Source organism: Elaeis guineensis, chromosome 4 (genome assembly GCF_000442705.2).
Source record: "Elaeis guineensis isolate ETL-2024a chromosome 4, EG11, whole genome shotgun sequence".
Lineage (NCBI taxonomy): Eukaryota > Viridiplantae > Streptophyta > Magnoliopsida > Arecales > Arecaceae > Elaeis > Elaeis guineensis.
In genome coordinates this window covers 32,938,102-32,963,464 of record NC_025996.2, presented here as the reverse complement: position 1 = coordinate 32,963,464, position 25,363 = coordinate 32,938,102, and the positions used below count along the sequence as shown (strand labels likewise).

Below are 25,363 nucleotides of genomic sequence, written 5' to 3'. Positions count from 1 at the left end.
TGTTCCACCCTCCCTTTCTCACATCCAAAATTGGATATAATCTGATGTTATATGGTAGGTTCAAATTTGATTTGAATGTGTTACTATATATGGATAATGTTTGACCTTATCCATAAACCTTGCCGCCACTTCCTTTTATTCCTTCTTTTTGTGCAATAATAGGAGAATTTTTTGGCATGAAAAATTAGATAGAGATCTGATTTATTATGAAAAATATTTGGATGGGGCATCCCATATTTTATTTGGCATGGATTTATGAGAAGGGGAGGACAACATATGCAAGAATCCAAACATTGTTGGACTCTTTACTCTAACCTCCTTACATGCTAAAATAAAAGGGGTTTTATTTCTTTGTGTGTGTAAGAGAGAAGAGAAAGAGGTCTTCACGGAAAGAGGCCTTGGGGCATGGGTTCATGGTATGAAAGAAGAGGAGGGTCCTCTCCTCTTTCGGTGAGCGCAAAATCTAGATATCTAGGGTTTGATCTTAAGGATTTGGAAAGAGAGAAAAACAAGAAGAAAAATTATTTTCTCTCCATTCTTCTTCTATATCCTCTTCTCCTTCAGATGTTCATCTTCAACCTCTAAAAAGATTCGAGAGATTTGAAGAAAGAATCCAGATCAACCAACAAGATGGTCTTTGTGCGAACTAGCACTCCTAAGAGGATTAATCAGATCGAAACTTCGAGTGGATCTTTTATAGAGATTGGACATATATACGACTGCGAGCAATCAGCAAAGATTCTCTTTATCATATCTTTCAATAGCGGTGATCGTCGATCCATGCTCAAATATCGAGTTCTAAACTCAGATAGATGTAGATTTGATCTATTGCTCACATGTATACATACAGATTTTATCTTTTGATTTTTTTCAAATTTTATATACAATATATCATGTCATAGATCCTAAAGTAGATTGATTTATTAATTTAATTGTATGCATATTAGATTAATATGATTAATCTAGTTGCTTTTCACTGTGATTTATTTCAAAATTTTTTTAAATACATACATAAAATCACCTATATTTTTCAACACTGTGATGATGAAAAAATAAATTTTTAACATTACAGTGCATAGAATTCAAATTAAAAAGAAGCAACATTTATGCCAGACTAAACTGCAAACAATGTTACCCTTCATCTATCTGTTGCAATTGAATTTTGCCCTCCTTTTCTTCGTAAGATGTTTGGCCTCCTTGCATGCATTGGTATTTGAGAAGTGGCTCCTGTATCTTGATTCTTTCGTAGTCTCCCTCTTCTCCTAATTTGCAAGAAGTTGGCACAGTCATTATGAGTAATGTAGGATTATAAGGCATTCTAGATTTGTACATATTTTATATATAATAGGAGCTTTGGATGTCTAGATCCTTCAAACTAGTTCTTGTGCTTGTATGTTCTCTTGTTATGGCCATATTGGCCGTAGGCTTTGTATTGCATTTTCAATCCAATCCTAGCTAGCTTATTGCTACTATTGGCAATTTCATCCTTATCCTTTCTTTTGCTCTTCTTAGGCCTCCCAGGCATCTTCTTAATGGTAGGGGGCAAGATAATCTCGATATTCTCTTGGGGCCACATTTGCTGGCCGTTCAATGGCTGTAGTGCATACTGATAAGCCATCAAGTATGTTTTCTTCTTATAATAGTCATCAACATAAGTATCTATATCTTGTTTCATCCAATTGATGCATGAGATTGCATAAATACAAGGTATGCCACTTACATCCCACTGTCTGCATGTGCAAGACTTCTTATTGAGATCCACAATATACCTATTATCTACAACTCTAACTTCAAATTTTAACTCTCTATTAGGCCTTGGAGTGCAGACCATGGACCTCAATTTAGCTTTTTCCAACTTCTTTTTTATTCTTGGACATATGTTGTCATCTGAGTTTACCATCATCTGTTTCTTAGCAAACATCCTCTCCATCAATACAACTCTTATGTCTTTCAACATATCTATTATATGTTTATGCCTTACTTGAACAATGTAACCATTAAAAGTCTCTAATAGGTTATTATCAACTATGTCACATCTTGAAAAAGTATTGATGAATGCCTTACAAAAATGGGGTGGATCTTGGTTCATGAAGTCTTCAATAGCTCTGCCTGATATTTCTTGCATCTCCTTTATAGCATCATTAAAATCTGCCTAATTTGTTGCCCGTATGGATATCCAAAATTATTTTTAAAGTGCATGACTAGGATTAGCTTTCTTCCAATTGGCATATATATGCCTGGCACAATTTTTATGCTCTACATGTGGAATTAACTTTCTAACTGCATTAAAAAGGCCCTATGGTAAACAAACATTACATGGTAAGTTAGTAACACAACATTAAAAAAATAATTAAAAAATAAGTACTAAGATAAGTACCTTCTACTGGTCACTAATTATTATGTAGCCATAGCCATCATGACTTCTAAAATCTTCAAGCAGTAGTTCTAGGAATCAAGTCCAAGTACTCTCACACTCATCCTCAACAACTGCCCAAGCTATTGGGAATATTTAGTTGTTCCAATCTCTTCCTACAGCACAAAAAGCTTGGCCTTCTAGAAATGTCTTTAAGAAATAACCATCTAATCCTATGATTGGTTTGCACCCTACAAGCTAACCTCTCTTCAGGGTATCAAACCCACATAAAACTTATGAAAATAAGACTTCTCCCCAGTAGTTGGCCTATCAACTTCAATGTTAAAAATTTCATTCCTATTTGTCCTTCTCAACTCAGCAACAATAGATCCACAACTTGTTGTAATTGTCCTCTAGAGAATCTGTAATCATTGTCAATGCCCTCTACTTAGCTCTATAACACTGTATTCTAGTACAATCAAGGCATATTTTTCTTTTACATCCGCTTCCATTTCTTTCACACTCCAATTAAGATTAACCCTAAACTTGTCAACATATTCTTTGGCAAGCTATTCAGTATTAGCTTATTTATTCCTCAAACTCTTGTAATATTTATGTTTATTATGCAAAGTTTTTACAACAAATATCTTCTCAACTTGCATCTAACTTGCATATATCTTCTAAGGATACTTGTCCACACATCTAGCCTCCATCTTTTACTATCCACTTCTTTTCCATCTAATATTGTATCCTTTTGCTATAGCATATCTCTGAACAGCTTTCTTAAATTCTTTAGAGCTCACAAACTTTATTCCTAGTTGAAACTTTACATCCCTACTGTCACACCTTGAAGTGTAGCAAGTGTGCCTTACCCTCCTCTTACTCCTAGATTCAAATTGATCATCCTCACTACTATCTGGAGTTAAGTCTTTAGCATCTGAAGCTTCATACTCACTATGATACTCATGTATTTGTGCAGATTGGGAAGCTTTATTATCCTCAACTATTCCAAAACCTAGCTGCAATACATCTTGTTCTTCTTTAGCCGATCTTTGTTTATCTGGCACACTTGAATTTGAACCAACATCTTCAGTACTGCACTTTTGCCTCACATCATTCTCTCTATTCCTAGTCTATACATACTCTTCATTATCTGTCATAAGCTCATCATCACTTAAAGTCTCGTCAGATTCGCTTGACTTCATTGGCATGCACTCAGGACCATTATCTTTACAGTAGGCTTCTCACTACCTCAAGTGCTACAACTTGATTGCTTCTATCAGTTACATCTAATATATCAGTAACTATAGCCTTAGCATCAAACTCCATAACTTCAATTTTATTTTTACCCTTTAAATCCTGAATAGCAACATCTTCTACATATATCATAATGGTCCCATTTTGAAGTGCGATGGGTACCATTTCCATCACTTCACTGTCCCTCTTAATTTCTCTAATATCCTCACTTACATTCATATTTAGAATTATGTACCATATACTTGATATCTTTTCATACCTTAGCTCCATGACCATGTCTACCAACTCAAAGTATGAAATAAAATCTGGATCACAGTTATCCCAGGTATTGACCTTTCCTCCTATATATGTGACCTCCGTTTACCTTTGCAAAGTACCCCATGATGCATCTCTATATTGAATCTATCTCCCATTCTACAAGATAAAATCATAATATTATCTATTATTAGTAAATATAATATTATAACATCTATTAAAATAATATGTCCTTCATTGAAATAATCAAGTATTCCAACAGCATATGTGATATATGCTGTGTAATGCATGTAACATTGGGCAATAATTTAATAATTTCTAGTTGTTTGTCATCCAAATCCGGTACAAAACTATAATTAATTAATGAAATGAATAATCAACTAAATATAATATCAAACTCACCTTTGTCTTTTGTTACAAAAAGCTTTTCATGCTTTTCTTCAAACAACTTGATGAGGGACCACCGACAGAGGGGTTCAATGAGGGACCACCGACAGAGGAGTTCAATGAGATAACCTAATAATTTTTAGTTGTTTATCACCCAAATCTGATATAAAACTATAATTAATTAATGACATGAATAGTTAAGTAAATTTGGAGCAGACTCATTTTTATCTTTTGTTACAAAAAGCTTCTCAAGACCACCAATGGAGGAGTTCAATGAGGGACCACTGATGGAAGGCTTGATGAGGGACCATTAAGGGAGAAGGGAATCAATGCTCTATTGCTAAAGTGATAGATCATGTCATCATATCGAAGCTTTTATAACCCTCGAATCTGCAAATTTTTAGTTCCACACTATAATCCAACCGGGAGAAGGGAAAGGAATCATTGATGGAGAAGGAAATCAATGAAACACTTGTATCTACCCTCGCCCTCTTCAACCCTAATCCTCAAACCATCTCTCTCAATCTTCGTCTCTCTATCTCTTTTTATGTTGAATTTATCTCCCATTATTAGTCAGTGTTTAGGAATATGGATGACATATCATCCTAATAAGATTACACATTATCCTAGCAGGTTGACACCTCATTTCCATGTCTGCATCTTAACAGCAAACTTCGACACCGACTAACGATAGGTCAACATTGCAACAAATTAGATAGTACATATATTTGATTGTAAAAATTAAAAATTTATGTTAAAATTAAAAATTTTCAAAAAATATAAGATTTTTTTTATAATTAATCCCGCATCTACAAAACCATTGTTACAGGCTAGGAATGTACAAGAACTACATCAGAGAAAACTATTGAAAAGTGAAAATATTTAAATAAGCAATATATGTAGGGGAAAATGCGTGTTCACAGGCTTAATCAGATAATCAATGCGGAGTACCCTAGAGCCAAATTACCAGTAGGCGACCATGTACATGGATGTAGGCCTGCTTTCCCAGAGCAAGCATTCTGCAAGCAAACACCAGAAATTTCAGTAAACTTTGATGTTAAGGTAGAGAAATGATACATCATTCTGGAAAGCCCATTTACCACCTAGACTGCAGAATGTCGACCTTGCAATTTTTCACAACAAAATTCCAAATGAATAAGTTTGCAGCATATAATCATATAATCATGCAATTGTATAGAATCAGAGCGAGGTTATATCGGTGGTTTTGATGGTTATTGTTCAGTGATGTGAGAGTTTCTAGTAATTTATTTTGGGTATATGTTTCCAAACATATGAACTCTATTGTGATTTGATACATGGGTCATGATAGCTAATTTCACCAAAGTTGACGAGACAACTCTAAATATTCACAAAAAAAAAGGTGAAATAATCCAGCATTATAACGATGATTATTACCAACAAAGTGCACTTTCTTCTTCTTAATATGTGTGTGTCGACCGGATCCCAGTCTCTCTCTCTCTCTCTCTCTCTCTCTCTTTATATATATATATATATATATATGATTTACATGTGCTCAACTGTTAGTCGGGCATAAAATATACGAGCTAACTTCCGAGCAATCATATATCATGTCCAGGCCTGCAAAATATGTGGACTGGATTGAGTGGACTGTGGTGGAGCAACTCAACTGCTTGCCAACTCTCCAGTCCAAAGCTTTGGTATGGACTGGATTCAGGGGTGGTCCAGGTCCCTTTGATCCAATTGCACTGTGCAGGTCCATCTTCTAAGGAATGACTCGGCCGACGTTGTTTAACGGCGTACGGACCTAAGTTTGACAAACATAAACTTAGCGCCCCAGCCTTTTTGTCTTTTGATGAAAGGGAAGGAGTCCAGCCACACTAGAGTTGTAGAGCATAACAAAAGGATAGCTCTCCATTCCCCAGTGTCCAGAGAGAAGGGCATGGATTACCGTTGGGAAAGCTAGTATTTCCCGCTGCAAGTGGAAACTCTCAAGTTTTCGCTCAGCACGAGAGAGAGAGAGAGAGAAGAGAGAGAAAAAGAGAGTATACACACTAAAACTAAAAGAATGAAATAATGAGAAAACAAGAAGGAAAAAATGCTCTTGCATCCAAGTGATTGCTGAGATCAAGAATTATGACATTTTGATTGCATCATCTACAGGACAGCAAGCCTGATCGCAATTCGCCAAAATATCTGAAAAGCAAGCCTGAGCCCAACTCTCCAAAGTATCTGAGAAGCCAGTTGCCACTTGCGGTAGCATTGAATAGTAGTGGCGTTTCCACCACTCCTTTGCTGACCCAGCAAGGGGTCCCAAATTCATTATCCGTCCACCTTGTCCCAGCAAATTCGTCGCTGGCTGTCAAATAGCATGCATACAGGAGCCGACAGCGCTGCGTGGCTTCCTCAATGAAACGCTACAAAGGTTGTAGCGATTAGATGATTAGTGTGTTCGCGATCAGATTATTTGATTTTAAAACTAGACTTGACCTTGTTAGCAGGATCATGAGCAAGGCCCAGGTCAACACCCTCTGCCAAGGACTTCGGCTCTGGTTTTCTGACAAGCAGGGGACAGAGACAGAGAAACAACACATGAGAATTCCAGAATGCCAAGCAAAGCAGAGAGAGCAACACTGTTGGTTTGGTCTTTTCAGCAAAACCATTTCTCCTGATCAAAATTTTGATTTCAGAATCACATACCAGAGATTTTCAGAGCGAGGATTGTAAGGCTCCTTTCTTTTTCGGAGGAAAGGCTCGATTTGTACTTCAAACAGCTCAACCACATCACCACATCTAATTAATTAATTCATGTTGGAACCAGGAATTAATACATTAGTTTTTAACAAGGTTTCTTTATCCTCAGGTACTGAAAGCGAATCATGAACGCACACATGGGTGCAGATATATTATACTGTAAATACTCTGTTCACATAGTCTAACGATTCCCTGTGAATCCACGATGGCTTATCCTCTCACGACTTTGTTCTTCCGGATAACACCAAACAGAAAACAAGCAAGCATGTGGCTGTGTCGTCCTCCACAAACCGAGCGGCCGATACAGAGACTTTTTTTTATTGATAAAACTTATAGTGAGAAAACCTGAAAAAATAGCTTCCATATGGTGAGATCACAGAATAAACAGTCTGGAAGTCCCATGGTATCACACACAAAAGCTTTGAGAAGCGCGAGACTAATAATTTCCACAGAGTTGCTCGCGCAAATTAAAACTAAACCGGGGCTGTCCTGTTGTAAGTTGTTTCGGATGTGGGATCATCCTCCTCGTTCTCCCCGGACATCTCTTCCAATGATTTCCCCTTGGATTCCGGCACCAAGAAGGTAAAGAGGAGCCCCAACAGGTTGCAACCTGCCAGCACGAAGAGCGAATTCCTGACGCCAATGCCGGCCGGGTAGCCGTGTTCAGCCTTAGCCTTGTCCTGGTTCTGCGCCGCATACAAGAACCCGAACGCGCCGATGATAGCCCCTGCCTTCCCGGCGGCCGCGGAGATCCCGTGGCACGTCGACCGCAGCCTCGCCGGGAAGATCTCAGCCGGCACGATGAAGGTGGTGCTGTTGGGACCGAAGTTGGCGAAGAAGAAGGTGAACCCGTACATAATGACGAAGCCGATGTGGTTGCCTTTGGTCGTCCAGTGGTGGTAGGGGATGGCGAGGCCGAGCATGAAGACCGTCATCATGAAGAAGCCCATGAGCTGGATCTTGAACCGGCCGATGACGTCGATGAGCGCGACGGTGAACCAGTAGCCGGGGACGGTGCCGCAAAGGGCGATCAAGGTCTGGGCGCGGGCAATTCTGAAGACTTCTTCGATGGCGTTCATGGTGGCGGCCTTGGGGATCCAGTTGATGGCGGTGAAGATGTCCTTCTGGAAGAGGTTCTGGCTGTAGAAGGCGATGTCGAGGAGGAACCAGGTGGTGGTGGTGCCGAGGAGATGGAGGCCGTGGCGGCGTGCGAATTCCTTGGAGAAGAGGCCGAAACCGGACGAGTTCTTGGACAGCTCCTCCACCTTCGCCTGCTCCTCCATGATCTCGACCTGGAGAACTTTGGACATGTCGGCCGCCGCCTGCTTAGCGTTCTTGGCGACGAGCGCCGTGTAGCGGGCGGTCTCCGGCATCTTCATCCGCCAGTAGTAGGTGAGGGCCGCTGGGAGGGCGCCGACCATGAGGATTATCCGCCAGACGTAGTCGGCCTGGGGGACGGTGGAGCCGACGGGGTCGACGGAGTAGGGCGGCGCCTTGAAATGGTCCTTGAAGGCGGCGGAGATGATGATTGCGATGATGCCCCCACCGAGGATGCCGAAGCCCTGCATGGCGAAGACGGCCGCGATGAAGGCGCCACGGGTTCGCTTGTTGGCGTACTCGGACATGATGGTGGCGGAGAGGGGGTAGTCGCCGCCGATGCCGAAGCCGAGCCAGAAGCGGAAGAAGCAGAGGGTGGCGATGACGCCCTTGGCGGTGTGGCCGAAGGAGAGGCCGGAGGCGATGGAGCAGACCACCATGAGCATGAGGGTGAGGCCGTAGACCTTCTTCCGGCCCATTTTGTCCCCGAGCCAGCCGAAGAAGAGCTGGCCGGAGAGCGTGCCGCAGAAGGCCACGCCGTTGACGGCGGCCGCGATGTTCGGCGGGAGCGTGCCAGGGGTGCTGGAGCCGTCGATGTGGTAGTAGATCCGGCCAAGAAGCTTGGTGACTAGGGAGATGCAGAAGAGGTCATAGGCGTCGGTGAAGAAGCCCATGCCGGCGATGACAATCGCCGTGAAGTGGTACCATTGGGTCTTGGCAGCATCTAGTGCGTTCAGCACCTGGAGCTCTTTAGCCATCTTGCTTTCTTTCTTCTTCTTCTTCTTCTTCTTCTTCTTCTAGACAAAAAAAAAAAAAAAAAATCTGTATATAGATTTACGAATACAAGAAATTCTATACAAAATTATAAATTAAACAAATATAGAAGAATTTCTCTTCACTAAAGATCAGTAGGTGTGGAGTAGGTTTGGCGTTATTTTAGACAATGTTGCAATTGCCAACACATGGAAGCAGAGTCGGAGATAAATAATTGTGAAGATAGGAGACTTGTGGAAAGAATTAAAACAGTAGGTGAGGCTCAGAGAGGAGTTAAGGAGGCAAACGGGACAAAAGAACAGACAAACAAGGGAGAGGCAGGTATGGAGATTACTCCACAAGCAGCATCCAGTAACAATTAAGACGGAGACTGTTATCTTGGTTGTTACTTGGTGGAGGAGAACGAAGGGATTGGGCAAAGGAAAAGAATAGGCTACCATCCTCTTTTAATTAGAGAGGTTAGAAATCGTGTTCCCTAGTAAATACCGAGTTTGGTAAAACGTGAAATAAAAAGAAAATTGAAGTTCCATGACCATAGGAACTTTATAGGAAAAAGGAATCAAAAAAGATAATTTAGTCATAAAAGAAGACTAAAATAAACAAGAGATAAGTAACATACTGTACACATGACAAAAGGCAACCTATTCAAACTCTAAAAGCCACCAAAACATTTCATCAGGCATTATAGTCAATAAACAGCGACACAAGTTATTAAGTACTTATCCACATAAATATATGAATATATATGCATAATTAGATAAAAAGGTTTTGAAGAAACGATCTGTCTCTATGACATTTGGGGAAAAAAAGATATAAATTCGACAATCTCAATATTAGAAGATCATGTTAAATTACATAAAAACATCAAATAGACTCGCAAAAAGGTCTTCCTTTATAAAAGAGAAGACAATAGAAGAGGAGGAGTTCGCCTACCTATTCGTTTTCACTTTCAGAAGAAGGGAAAGACCGATGCTTTGAGAGAACTCCAATAAACATGAAGTAAAAAGCTCCAGGTACAGAGACGAGCAGGAGAATAGGAAAAAAAAAAGGGGAAGGTGGAACGAAGAGGGAAGGAGTCATGGGGGTATTAATAGCACGGGAATAGCGGAGGCTAACGGCATCCCCGCACGGAATATCCGAAAGCCATCCCGAGTCAACGTACGGTGGGAGTGGGGCCCGCGCAGGTAGACAGCTCACCTTTTCCTAGCTCTTTCCCACTCTCATCGGAGACTTTGACTCGCTTTGGTTCTCCTCCCTAAAATTACCCCGCATAATATTTCCCCCTTTTTAATTTCCTTTAATCCATTGTTAATAATAAATTTTGGTCCCCCGGTTGGACGGCGGGGGGCCGCGATCACGCGGCACGGATTCCAAATGATCACGTGCGGTCTGCGTGCACGCGGGCAGATGGAGCGCATGCTGTGGCCGGAACGAGCGGAACCGATAAGGCCTCGAGTCGGCGCTAGGGGCACCGACTTTGTTTATAAACCATCTGCTTGTGGCTCAGGGAGGGTTCTCTAAAGACGCGCGCAAAAGTCCAGATGTCAAACCTTGGCCAAGGGGTGCAACACAAGGTCTAGATCCAGTTGGGCCCATGAACTGCTCGCTAAGATTTTGTTCAATTCTTTCCAGAAGCAAGTCTAAGGAACCAAATTTGACCCTACTTGACTCCACCAATCCAAACCTGGTTTGCTCTAACATAAACTTAGCTCCTGGTTCTCAACCAGATTAAGCTAGATTATGGTCAGGTAGTTCAGATATTAGGGCTTGGCATTCAACCTGTTTGAGTTGCACACTTATATGGTATCCTTCTCATCGGTCACTTTTTGTGTGGGCTACTGCGATTGTAGAAATTGTGTAAGTTTATTAACCAAATTCGAACAATCACTCAAACCTATTACGATATGAACATATCTGGCATTCGTCCAGCTGCAAAAAAACGTGCTACTTTCTTTTTTTGGCTAAGAAAAATATGCTATTTTCCAGTAGGCCTTTCTTGGAATTTAGGCTGGTACAGTTGGAATTAAGTAGGAGCAACAAGTCTGCTTTTTTTTTTTTTTTTTTTTGTTGAACTTTATAGTCATCCAGATGTTGCCCAAGAAGTGTTTTACTACCAAGCTTTTCTTAGGTTTTTTGTTATAAAGAATAAGCTTGTCTTTTTTCTTTCGTCTGTATATTCAATCAGAAAATGAATCTTTTTTTTTTTTTAATAGGGCAGTATGTGTGACTAATTAAGGTTGTCTGTGCAAGTGAGAAAGAAAAAGAGGAGCAAGAGAAAAAAAATAAAAAATAAAATAAGTAGAACTATAGAAATATTTTATTGGGAATCTTAATGAAATAATATTATGGATCAAAATAATAGCTTATCAAGCTGGTAAAGTTATTTATAGATGTATTAAATAATTGAGGATAGAATCCTGTCTTTATCAAAATTTGGAAGGTTATACTTTCCTCATCCTTTTTTTTAAGGGGAGGAAAAGAAAATTGGAAAAAAAGAATGTGAAGTGATGAGGAACTCTAGAGATCCAATTAGAAGCTCATCATCTTTAGGTGTTAGAGTGCAGGTAGGAGTGGTAACTCCGAGCTTTTTCGACCTTTTCACTCTTTTCTTATATATTTTACCAACTTTTAAAAGACTAAAAAGATATTTCAAAAATTTTATCAAATGTTTCAAAAATTACTGAAAAAATTTTGGACCCTCCAAAAAGCAATTTTAGCTCTCAAAAATAATACTATATGAGGTCTATATCTATATATTATTTATATAGATATTATATGAAACCAGTTAAAACTAGTGAAAGTTATTTCTAGGGAATATCTGACAATGTTTACCATGAGTAATGTTATGGAGGGGCCGGCATGGATATCACCAGAGTTATTTGTCCAACATAACACCAATGCAACTCACAAGGGTTTCTTTGAAGATAAATTTTCCACTTTACCCATTCCATGCAATTGCCACACAAATTTGTACAATATAGACACTCTATAGCTTTTATTTTTCCTTTTCTTCCTTACAATTCTATTTTTTTCCTCAAGCACTGTTTATTTGGACATATTTCCTGCTCATGCTAGCTCGCCTACAGTTCATAGCCAAGCTATTGCTCTAGACAACCGCTCATGTAGTGCTTCCATTTGTGTACATTGTGGGCTCTGTGCCCCCAAATTCAATGGCCAGCAATCCTAGCTAGGCAGAAGATAATGGACGTAACTACTAGGCTACTACTCTTCTTCTGACCTTTTCCATACCAGTGTCACACAACTTTGATCACCACTACTGACAAAGTGGTTGCATTCATCTGCCTTCCAATGCAAGTATGCAACTCTTGATACCTATTCGTTCTTACACAGCCAATCTCTTTTAAACAGGAACTGCCACAATTTTGAAGTAAACCATTTTTATATAGGGTACATAGTCCACACACTATCTTACATGTTCAGATTAAAGGAGAACTAAGTAAGGATTTCCAAATCCTTCGACATTGTCTTGGGGAGATATGACCTCAGCCAGCCCTTTTTTATTAATCAATCATATAGGCCAATTGATTATTGCAACAGCGGCATCCCGTTGGGATATTCTGCTTCCTTATTATTTGAATCATTAATTTAATTAACTCAGAGACAAATGCGTGAACGTTCATAATGCCTGAAACCAATAAGACTTCTGGCAACCAGCTGCTTGAATTTTTTTTTTTTAAAACCATAATAGCTACAACAACTGCACCACAAATTAAGGGTCTACTACGTATCGTTATTAGTTACTTTTATTGCTAGAAATATAGAAATCGAGATAAAACGCTCGCCATTTTCTTTGTCGCCATCGTTGCTACCATCTACATTAACCCTCACCATCATCCATCTTTGCCTGACGCTTTAACATAGTAATTGATTTTGATTTTTATAAAAATAGAAAATAGAAAATTTGAAGCAAAGCTAAATGGGACCTTAGATTTGGCGAGTTATGAAAATTTTCATCATCAAACTATCTAGTTGGTAGCTCATGTTCGTGGATTCATTTGCATGTTCTACTAATGTATATCTCAATGGAATTTATATGTGTCTTGAATCATAGGATGGCATGAGTAGAACCCGCTGTGAATAACCCTTGGCATGTTTCTTATTAGGAGTTGTGCAGTCTTTTCAGATAAAAATCAGATAATAACTTCTAAGCCCTCAAGAAAATGATATTAACATTTTATTAATAGTTGTTAACGTATTCACGTTCATGGACTGTTGTTGTGTTGTGTGGTAGCTTAGGAACACAATTAAACAATCCCCGAGGGGGGCGTGGCAACATCAAGGAAACGGATAGCAAGATGAAAGCCCCTTGTCTTGTATCTCGGAATAACGTGTGGAGTTGGGAGGCATCATATGCAAGCGACATAAATATATACATGAACATGAAGGGAAGCTTCTTTCTTGTCTTCACAGTTAACGGCACGCAAGAAAGTTAAGTTGTCAGCCCGTAGTTCGAAGTATAAAATGTTGATCTAAGCAACGGGTTCAACAGATGAAGGCTAGCTCCTAATTAGCAAATTATAATTGGCAGATCCAAAGGCATTTAGAGCATATTCCTTGGGATAGTTGACATGTAAAATTAGGACGGCAATATTAGTTTTTAGATTTAGTGCTTGGGTTTTAGTTGGGGCAAAGCATGAATCCTCTGTGCTGCATGAGTAGGGTGGTAGAATACAATTTGGCTCTCGATAGCCAGCATCAGGAGACAAATGGTTATCAAACAAAATTGTCAACAAGTTCATATCGTGTCACACAGCCTGCATTATTTGATGGCTATCGATTTTGTGATGACAATCATCGAGGACTGTACAATATTCTGCCATATGATCTATGTTGGAGATGTCTGATCAAGACACCACCTCTCATGATCTTTTCGATACTGTACGTCGCAGCAGAAAAGAAAAGAACTAAAATAGAAACAATCAAATATATGGATCAATCAAAAAAAGACTTGCCTTTATGAGATATGCAAGTTTCACTATGAGAAAAAAAAATTACAACATGAGATCACACTCTCAACCCTCGTACATCCAATCTCTCCCTCACAAAAAGCTCTCCCTTATAAAAGCTCTCTCTCTAGGAAGACCCCCTGAACTCCTGAAGTAACCGCTGTCCGCTGTCCGCTGTCCAACAATCTGCCTGAAGCTTCTGCTCCTATCGGTGCCTCGCCTCTATTGCTATGGATCTTCTGCCGAACAAAACCGCATACACACCCTCTATTCCATTAACAGGGCTTTTTAAAGCCTTAAAACCCAGATTATATCGGAATCCAACTCCTGATGGGACTTCTGTAGCTTCTCGGCCATCCGATCCTGCCTCAGATCGAAAAATGACTGTAGATTGCATCCCATCGCGCTAGATCACGAGTCGGATCTCCTAGGGATGGCTCACAGCCATCCGATTATGACCGCTAACATCCTAAGCCACTCGATCGGGCACCGATCCACAGAAAAAAGCGTAGACCGCGAGAAACGAATAGGAAACAGCTGCTAGTCCATGGTAAACCATGAGAAACCGAGAGAAAATGCCCTCTCGGTCCACACAGGCCACCGTGGACTGTCGGTCCACATGCTACGCATGGACCGTGTGGGAAACACCTCGTGCGGGCCGTGCAACGCACGCCCATGTGGGCCTGGGCCGTGCCCGCACGTGCGCACTTGGCCTAGACTGTGCATCGCGCATGCCCGTGCATCCGCACGCTGGGCCGCGAGCTCGCGGCCTAGTCGCATGCTGGCGCATGCAGCCATGCCACCACTACCGCCACCAACCTCCATCGCTCCGAATTTCGTACCATCTTCAATCGAGCGTATCTCCTTCATCCGGACTCCATTTGGGGTGATCTTAAGCTCATTGGACTCCATTCATCATTGCAGACATCGTTGTGGACTCAATATAGATCGAATCTCGAGATATCAAATCTTATCAATCTCTATCTCGACTCGATATTCGATCTCCTCCTAACTCTGAGAGCTTCTAGATCTCCTCACGTCCATGTCCAAGGGCAATCGCTTGCTGATCATGGATGGACAGACATAGGAATCGAGCCAGACCGCTCGATCCCATCACCATGATATGCTGTGCTCCTCCTGACCTGAGATCTGCTTGAGGCATTATCCTGCGGCTATAAGAATCTCACCTTGCGATATCGCTTATTATCCTTCCGAGTCTCGCATCTCATGTCCGATCTACCTCCACCTGGAGCTCCACCTCATTCTGGGCTTCTCTTGGCTCCTGAAGCTCCATCTCGTATCGGGCTCCTCTTCAGATAGTAATATCCTCTTGTCTTTTTTTCTCCTCCAGAACAATCCTATCACCGTACAGTACCTTCAGGATTTCTCCATCAGCTACCATCCTGGAGCCTCTTGAATCCAGTCTGTTCAGTGAGATAAGATTCTATTCGAAATCGAGTATGTATCGGACCTCCCCTAATCTCCTCATTGCACCATCATGTGTCCTCCAGCTGATCATCCCGATGCCTTTGATCTGGCAGATAAATAGTGCTCTTACTTCTGGCAGATAAACAGTGCTCTTACTGCTCTCCAGGGAATCAAATTGCTCATTTTTACAACATATATGATAGGTACATGTAAAATCTAAAATTCACTACTAGAAAAAAATAGATACCTCGTCAGATATGTCCAAGGTATCACCCTTTGAGTCGCTTCTAACCGTCGCTGCAGTAGCCCTCGTCCGATCTCTGAGTTGAGAGCAATCTCTGACTAGATGTTCCAACTTGTCACACCGATAACATCTGATCTTGCTCAGGTCTCTTATCTTAGACTTGGACCGTCTTTGCTGTGATCTCTTGTCAGTCTGTCTACCGTCTTCTGCTCCTCTAGAAACTACCAAAACTGAGCTGCCACTACCTGAGCTCAAAGCTGGGTTCTTCCTCTTGAGAACCTCCTTCTGAAGAATCATCGTGGTGACCTCATCCATCTTGATGATGCTCTTCTCTATTAGAAGAGCAGTCACTAAGGACTCATTGTTGGATGTATGTCTTAGAAGTCAATCTTGGCTGACACATTTTATATCTCTAGGATATGATTTTGTACTTATTGGGCAGTTATATTACCATTCATGTCTATGTATCCATGAATCATCCAAGAGATTAATAAAATGATGACACATATTCTCAAAGCGTTGAGAATTTGAGACATATGTTATTGATGGTTGATTCCTAAATTGCTCCTGATCATAGGATCATCATGGGAATGGTGATTGATTCAGATAGATCAGTGCACGGATTACTTTCTTTAGACAAATGGATCTTGAGTTTACAGTGTAAAGACACTAAAGCGAGAGTGCAGGTGGTTGTTAGAGAACAACTAGCATTGAGCGTGACCAATACGAAAAGTCATATAGATGTCTGCTCACTTATTAGTGACTTTCTCGATGTCGCAGTTGTATGACTGATCCTTTGACTTGAGATGATACTACTGCTCACAGTGAGGTTGTTGGAGTTTGACTGACACATCAATATGGATCTCAAGGAGCTCTTGTAGTGGATGTTGGCGATAGTTGATCCATTGTAGGAGTGGGGTGTGCATCAAAATGAAATCTATCGATTCTAACAGAAGAGAGTAGTCCTATGAGATTTAAGAGGCTGAGTCCTTAAGTCTATAGCTATAGCAGTGTAATTGATGGAAAAAGTTTTCATAAAATCACATATGGACTTAAGCTGATTGAATTTACCATATGATCGATGTTGAGATTTGATGATTTATCCATGACATGCCATCTAGTCGGAACTCATGATAGAGGGACTGAATCATATGTTAACTATACCTAGAGGTTCATTTTAGTTCTACTGGGTTGCCACTACATACTGTTAGGTATCACTAGTGGATTGTGAGAGCTCACTAGGATTGCTCTGGATCGACAATCTTTGTTGAGTTAGAGTGAAATTATTCTGATCCATTGAAAAGAGTTTCAATGATACGATGATAGAGATCATTGTATGTCTCACTATCAGATAGAATTGAACCTATGAGGCCACACAACAAAGAGATTAGGTCTGGAATAAGTAATTGAGCTGATGAAGTATCAATTGGATTTAAAAAAATACATTGGGTTCATGGTAACCTTACTAGCACATGGTTAGACCCAATTCCTCTTTCCATTAGATTACTTATTTGATAAGTTAATTCTAACTTAATTACCTACTAATAACCTATATGAATAAGATTCATGAGACTTCAATTATTGGGTATCTAAGGTCATGGATCACATAATTTAAAAGTGCAAATCTCTTATGAATCTCCTTGATAGTTATTATGGGACACCATTTTGATTTGATCAATGTGGGCGTCTCCATTAATTAGAGGGCCTTTGATTTTCATATGGGATATTTCTTGGGTGCAAAAAAGGATGTCTAATTATGGATGCAAGGGCTCCAATAGTTGGCGCCTAATAGGCTTCCTAATGTAAGTTGGATAACTTAAGTTAATAGGAATCCTAATGCAAGTAAGACTTGTAATATGAGATTGAATAGGATTTAATCCTTATGCCTATTTAAAGGAACTTTTCCTAAGATCCCTAGAGCATCAAAACTAGCAGCCCCTCACACCTAAAGGCTCTCCTCATACCCTCTCTTTCTCTCTCTTTTTCTCCTCTTGGGTGTTCTATACACCCCTTCCTTGGGACGCGCATCCCAAGGAGTTCCATGCCCAAAAGAGTTTGGGTGTGTCTTCCTTGCTGGTTTCTAACATCTAGTAGCAACACATAGCAAGGAGAAACTCTAGAGAAGAGGAGAAGAAGAAGATCAAGGAGAAAGATCAAGTGTTGATTGCGATCCAGGCTTCGTTCAGATTCAGCAGGCTGAATTTTGGAGAACCAAAATTCAGATTAAAGAGGATTGTTTCAGACTGATCCTGAGTAAATACCCGTAGAGACCGGACACTTGTGCGGCTAAGAAAGAGCCTCTTCTCTTTTAGATCCAGTTTTGAAGAAAAAGATTGAGAAACAGGTATATGATTTGATCACAAGCTGAATTTAAGCATATATCAATTTCAGTATATGAAATAGATCATGTGGTTTTATGTTTTTATGCATGCAAAGTTAAGATTAAAATTATTTTAATCTTATTCTCTGCTGCGATATTTAAAAAATAAAATTTTTGAAACATATATGCATACACTAAACCCCAAAATCCAACACTCACATAAAGGGGAAAGCGTTGCTAGCAAGACCAGCACCCTGATTTTTTCCTTAACTTTTTCGCCAACGCTGAGGAGGTCAGTGAGGATCTTCTGAAAATAGCTGAGATGCTTCTGCACGCTCTGTCTCTCAGTCATTCGCAGCTGATAGAACTGCCTCCTGAGGAAAAGGACATTGGTGAGAGCGTCATATACAACTCCTCGAGCTTCGACCACAGCACCATCGAAAAAGTCTCGTCAAGCACATGGATCATCATCTCATCTGCTAAGTACATGCGGATGTACTCACCACATGCATCTATAGTCATCTCCAATCCTGCACCTCCATGATGATCGGCTTCTCCTCGCACAGGAGAACATCGATCAACCCTTGTGGATGAACACATCCTTCACCCTTTCCTGCCACAGGAGAAATTGCTCTTTCCATCAAACTTGTTGATCTCCATCTTGATTGATCATGTCTTTTTCATTTTCAATCTTGCTCACCACCACGGCAATCTGCATCCTGATATCGTCTCACTCTAATACCATTTGTTGGGGATGTTTGACCAGGACACCACCTTCTAGGACCTTTTCGATATCGCACGTCATAGCAGAAAGAGAAGAAATAAAATAGAAATAATTAAATACGTGGATCAGCCAAAAAAAGACTCGTTTCCACGGGGCATGCAAGCTTCACTATAAAAAAAAAAGATTACAAGAAGAGATCACACCCTCAACCCTCGTATACCCAATCTCTCCCTCACAAGAAGCTCTTCCACATAAAAGCTTTCTTTTTAGGAAACCTCCTTGAACTCCTGAAGCGATCGCTGTCCGCTGTCCAATAGTCTATCTAAAGCCTCTGCTCCTGCTCCTGTTGGTGCCTCACCTCTGTTGCTCTGAATCTTTACCGAACAAAACCGCACACACACCCTCTGCTTCGTTAATAAGGCTTTTTAAAGCCTTAAAACCCAGGTTATATCGAAACCCAACTCCTAATGGGACTTCTGTAACTTCTCGACCATCCAATCCTGTCTCAGATCAGAAACTGGCCGTTGGATTATGTCCCATCATGCCAGATCACGAATCAGATCTCCTAGGGATGGCTCATAGCCGTCCGATCGCGATCGCTAACACCCTAAGCCATCTAATCGCGCACTGGTCCACGAAAAAAAGCATAGACCGTGAGGAAACAACTACTGGTCCACAGTGGACCATGAGAAACTGAGGAAAAATACCCTCTCGATCTACGCAGGTCACCGTGGACCGTCGGTCCATGCGCTGCACATGGACCGTATGGAAAACACCTCGCATGGGCAGCGCAGCATGCGCCCACATGGGCCTGGGCCATTCCCGCACGCACCCGCACGTTCGTGCGCTGGGCCACATGCTCGCGGCGGTAGTGCGTGACCACGCCACCGCTGCCTCCGTCGGCCTCCATCGCTCTGAATTTCGTGCCATCTTCAATCGAGCGTTCTCTTTTATCCGAACTCCATTTGGAATGATCTCGGGCTCATTGGAACCTGTTCGTCATTGTGAACCTCGCTGTGGGCTTAATATAGACTGAATCTCGAGGCATCAAATCCTAACAGTTTGCACACCACAGAGGATCTTGGTTGATCGATCCAATATTAATTTTTTTTTTCCAATCTCTTTTGGGAACCAAGGAAAGGGCACCTTCAAATTTTTTTGTGCAACCCATGGTGAATCATTCCATGTAAAGCACATTAGAAACACCTCCTCAGATTTTGAAATCAAAGCATCCCCCATGCTATTAATCAATGCGTTTGTTTCTTAAAAAAAACCAAAAATTACTGGGTCTTTTTTGATCTTTATAATGCTTGTCTTGTTGTGTACTAGGGTTATAGGAATTTCCTACTTGGATTGTATAATTCTATTGCAAAATTTCAATTAGCTATGGAAGTTAGGCTCACATCCAATAGACAAGTGATAGTTGGTTTTAAGTGGAAAACAAAAATACCATATTCTTTTTGTCACGTCCCGAACCCAACACCCGGGTTGAATACGTGATGGCCACACACTCCTTAGAGCAAGCCCTAAAGAATATGCAAGGCCAAATTAAATCATTACAATCTCATCAACCATAATATTTAATTTCAATAATAATTCATAAAACCTTGCATAATTACAATTTAAATTTCTTCAATTTTTGATCAGATACTATGACACTCTATTTATCCTTCTGCTCACCCGTAAATCCAAGCCATAGTCAATCTAAGTCATTCTGTAACTCTGAGAAGAAAAAGAAAGATGAAGGGGTGTGAGCTTTACAGCCCAGTAAAAATTTTCATATCACACTGATATAGTAATATAGTCTGAAAAATAAGGATAAGCAGTAAGATATAAAATTTCATGTTCAATGTCCAGAATAATGCAAATATTCATAAATTTTCTGTCTTGTCAAAATAGATGCATCATCATATGTTAACAGGTGAAACCCCTTTTATTCAACAATTATTTCATGTCTTATCTTTCATTTCCCCTTTCATAATCACATAATTTTTAACCTTTTCTTTCTGGTTCTGGACTATCCAATTCTATACCTCAGTTATCATCCGGATCGAATTCACTTAAAAAGTCTTTCAAGACTGTCCCAGGATGAGCTCCTGGCCGGCTGTCCCACGTACCAAAGCCCATGAGAGGCTGTCCCAGGCATAAGCTCCTGACGGGCTGTCCCAACATGAGCTCCTGGCCGGCTGATCCACTGTAAGCCAGTGGGGGCTGTCCCAGGCATAAGCTCCTGGCGGGCTGTTCCACATGACAAGGCTAGTCCATACCATATATCTCTTTCTTTTTCATTTAATCATTTTGTGTTGATTTCATCAAATCAATTCTGTCTTGCATTATGATCAATTCAGATATGTCATACCCATATAATCATGCTATCAATCTCTGATATATATATATTGACATAACATACTCATGCTCAAAATCAAATAACAGTATCTCAGGTATAATAAATTCATCGATCTCAAATCTGACGATATAAAACCAACGATGCTAGACCAACAGTAAAGTAGCATATATATAATAGTGATCATGTACAGGGATTCTTACCTTTACGGTGACTGATCCAAGCACAGAAATCAATGTTCTTCTTTTATTTATGAATTTCTTTAACAAAATATTCACTCGATATCATATGCAGACAATCATCTCTTCATAACCCTGATCAAATATAAAAATCATATATGGAAAAATTACTGATAATCGATTTAATAACACAGATCGAGGACCTCTCTTAGGATTAATCAAAATTAAAACTTGTCTATGTATCAGGATCCTCCACTGATCCATAAGACTTTTAGAGAGAGAAAATTCATGAAGAGAGAGAAAATTCTAGAGAGAGAAAGTAGAGAGAGAATCTTCGTATCCTTTCGATGAGGCAATCATGGTCGAGACCATCAGAGGTCCTATCAGGATGACTCAATATGAATCAAGTGTTACAAATTGTGAATAAGATCGGACTGGGATCAGATCTACTGCACGAATTTCGAAGCAATCTCAATTCATCATATTTTTATTTCAAATATATCCTAGGGTTTGTGATGCAATCAGAGAGAGGGTAGAAAGATTTTAGAGAGATAAAATTCACAAAAAGAGAGAAAGATCTAGAGAGAGAAAATAGAGAGAAAAATTGGAGAGAGAAAGTAGAGAGAGGAGAGAGAAAAAAGAGAGAGAAAGGAGGGAGAGGAGAGAGAGAAAATTTCTCTCTCTTCTTCTTCTTCTTCTTCTTCTTCTTTCTATTTTTGTTTTCTTTATTTTTATTTTTCTCTTTTTATTTTTCTTTTTTTTTTCTTCTTTCTCTTTTTTTTTCTTTATTTTTCCTTTTCTTCCCGCGGCCTCCCTTAGGCCAAAACAGGGGAAGACCGATGAGGTCTCCCTTGGTGGCCCGGGCTTCGCGAGAGGGTGACTTGGCCGGAGGTCCAACAACGACGGCCGACCATGCAAGCTGGCCGGCGACTAGGTTTGGCCGGCGAGCTTTCTCCCTTTTTTTTTTTCGAAAAACAGGGGATCCGTCCCCTTTCTTCATGATTTTCGGTCATTGGCCGATTGCCGACGGTCGAGAACTCTCGAGGAAGAGAGATAGAGGGATGGCGGTGCTGTCCTAGGGATAAGATGCCGCAAACGGCGGTGCCGGCGGTCGGAAAAAAGAGAAAAGGGCTCGATCGAACAGGGAAAAACAGGGTCTTACCTTTTTCATGAGTTTTTCCGACGATCCCGATGGCCGGCAAGGGTGTGCGAGCCACGGAAAGAAGGGGAAGGAAGAGAGGTTTTATAGGATGTAGGGGAGGTCGAATCCGCCTCGGATTCAACCTCTCCACCGGTGATTTGAGTGGAAGAAGACTCCCAGCGGGAGTCTTCTTCATTCCATTTTTTTTTTTTAATTCTAGGTTATTACACTTTTTGACTTGTCAAAAATTGCTGTCATTTTTTGGATAGCAACAACTTAAGTTGGTGAAAATGTTATTTGAATTTTTTTTATTCTATATAAATATCCAAGATCTATGTAATATATAATCAATTGGGAATGCATGCCTACTACATTAGCTCCCATATACTCTTGTTTAAGTCTTGGTACATTCTCCATATTATGGCTCCAATCTAATCAAATCTAATCATAAATATCGTGATTGACTCATGATCCATCCTAAGAAATCCCGTGTTGCAATATTATCTAATTCACATGGGCCATAAATCAAATCCACTTGGATACTATATGTAACACTTTAGGACCCATCAAAAATTAAAGGCTAGCTTAAGGATGTTCCTTAGCCATGTATAAGTATTCAAAATTTATCTATTGAATAATTAACATAGAATTAAATACATATTTGTGTGAGTTCTCACACCGCTTAGTATAATATTTAAGTCTCCTCATGGTCATATCGTACTTGATTCTAAACTTTGCATTCATCTAGTTTGGAAAAGTTCAGTGGTATCCATAAAAGGCTGCCTTGATATGTAGGTCATTATCTTCTTAGGCATCTAGTTCATCTAGAAAGCTGAAGCTCATGAGTGAAAAGATTTATTAATATATAAAACTCACCAAGATACAGCACCTAGGTTATGTTGAATTATTTCAATAGATCAACACTAACATGCAGTGCTTAGGGAGGGATGACTCATGAAGTAATATAAGTGTAGAGCAACGGAGGTGTACGATGTTATGGTTGGCTTTGATAATATTAAAGTCCAATTGAAAAACTTAAATTTTTGTAATTGAGTTAATAATGTATATCAAAGTTGGCATTTGAAAGACATGAGATAGGTATCATATATATTGGGTTAGAAAAATTATACCATTTATTGTCATACTGTATGGTACATACCATGCTGGTAAGATACTACTACTAGTACCTCACTTAGCATCATGCCATACTGATATACAAAATTATATCTCACATTTGATGTATCGGGCCAACAAGCATATCATGTATCAATATGGTAGCATATTATATCAATCAATACCAAGACTTCAAAAAGTCTTAGTTATGCACCATTGCTTATGGTTGAGAAATAATGTTAATCCATTTATTCCACCATTTAAGGACAAATACAGAGAAACAACTAAATATGACATTTTATGATAACATTTATTTTCAGATATTAAATCATGATTTTGTAATATTAATTGTGTGGTACTGTATATTGCGTTGCATAGGAACCTTAAATCACAACATAAAATATTCTTATTAGAGCTTTGGCTTCAAAATCTTCTCGCGTTATTGACTCCTGCATTTCTTCTTTCGTTTTTTAGAATCTCTTCTTTTAACAACCTCTCGCACCTTTGAACAAATATCAGTTTTAAAAAATCAAGATTTAAATAAAAAAAATCAAGATTTTAAAACTCAAATCTCCCAACATGGCGCACAGCTAATCTGATTCATGCAATGAGAATCACAGTACAAAGTTTAGATTTTTTTTTTTTTTTTTTTGAGTGTGCGGCAAAAGAAAAAACATCTAAATTGTTGAAAATAATTAAGCATACTACACTTGGGCAGGACCAGGGATGGCATTTTGTTTTGTTTGACTTGATAACCCGAGCGAAGCCAACCTACCTCCACCAAGTTCCGAACAAAGTACGTCACTATCTCTCCACCAAAAAAAAAAAAAATAGTACATCGCTCCACGACTCGCGAACCCAAAGTCTGTTTGTATTGGAAATTTGCGCACAGTTATTAAATTGGGATTTGTTTTATTTAGTCATTAGACCCAGTTAGAGACGGCAACAGACCGGCTAATATCCTTAGATGCCTTACAATTCAAATTACATCCATACCTGCTGTGTACCTGTCTCGAGTTGGATCGAATTGAATCAAATAATAATATGAATTGGATCAGATTAGATAGATAAGAGAGAAAGATTGAACCATAACAGATAAGTAATTCACCATATAAATATTATAAATAATTATAATTTAAAAAAAATATAAATTAATATTACATAGATCAAAATTGAGATGGAGCATATCATTATCTCTTTCTAATTTAAAATTATTTTAAATATTTTTTTAAATATATATATATATCTCAAATTCTAATTTGATGGATCAACTAAAGTTACCATTTCTAGATCTAATGTGCATCGTGACCGTAGATCCCCAAACCTGCAGGGACATTATGAGGACAGATTAATCTTTTCGGCTGCACCTGAAAAAAAAACAATAATTTTTTTTATAATAAAATAAATAGAACAACGGAAGCATGAAAGTCAAATAATCAGGTCAATTTGTGTGGATCTAGTGGTATCACTGTTTTCTTAATTCAGGCAGTTTGAGTTGAGATATTATACGTAGCTTCAAAAAAAAAATATTAAAATAATTATAACAATATGTTAATTTTATTTATTTATCATAGTATATAATTAGAGATGACAATCAAATTGGATCGGATTATAAATGGATCGGATCATAAAATCGTCAATCCAAATCCGATCTATTTATTGAATGGATCAAAAATTTAAATCTGAACTTAATCTATTTATTAAATAAATAATCTGATCTGATTCGTTTAATCTATTTATTAAATAAATTAAATTAGATTAAACGGATTAAATAGATTAAATAGATTAAATAGGTTAAATAAATCGGATTAAATAGATCTGAAACAG

At 39.4% G+C, this 25,363-nt stretch overlaps 2 protein-coding genes across 4 annotated transcripts; both read right to left on the bottom strand.

Annotated features, from left to right (window-relative positions):
* Positions 1-1,375: 1,375 nt before the first annotated feature.
* LOC140857295 (uncharacterized) lies at positions 1,376-2,125 on the bottom strand. The gene has a single exon (XM_073256071.1). The coding sequence runs from the start codon at positions 2,123-2,125 to the stop codon at positions 1,376-1,378; it is 750 nt and encodes a 249-aa protein (XP_073112172.1).
* A 5,128-nt stretch (positions 2,126-7,253) lies between these two features.
* On the bottom strand, positions 7,254-10,155 carry LOC105043079 (probable inorganic phosphate transporter 1-8). Of its 3 annotated transcripts, none has more exons than XM_010920504.3 (2): positions 10,010-10,155; positions 7,254-9,099 (listed from the first exon to the last, which is right to left on the bottom strand). In XM_010920504.3, exon 2 carries the CDS (start codon positions 9,058-9,060, stop codon positions 7,459-7,461), a length of 1,602 nt encoding a protein of 533 aa, XP_010918806.1. In that variant the 5' UTR covers positions 9,061-9,099; positions 10,010-10,155; the 3' UTR covers positions 7,254-7,458. The 3 variants fall into 3 exon arrangements, with proteins under 3 accessions (XP_010918806.1, XP_010918807.1, XP_073112353.1); XM_010920505.4 differs by having other exon boundaries at positions 7,254-9,096; positions 10,010-10,142; XM_073256252.1 differs by having other exon boundaries at positions 7,254-9,093; positions 10,010-10,131.
* Positions 10,156-25,363: the final 15,208 nt, after the last annotated feature.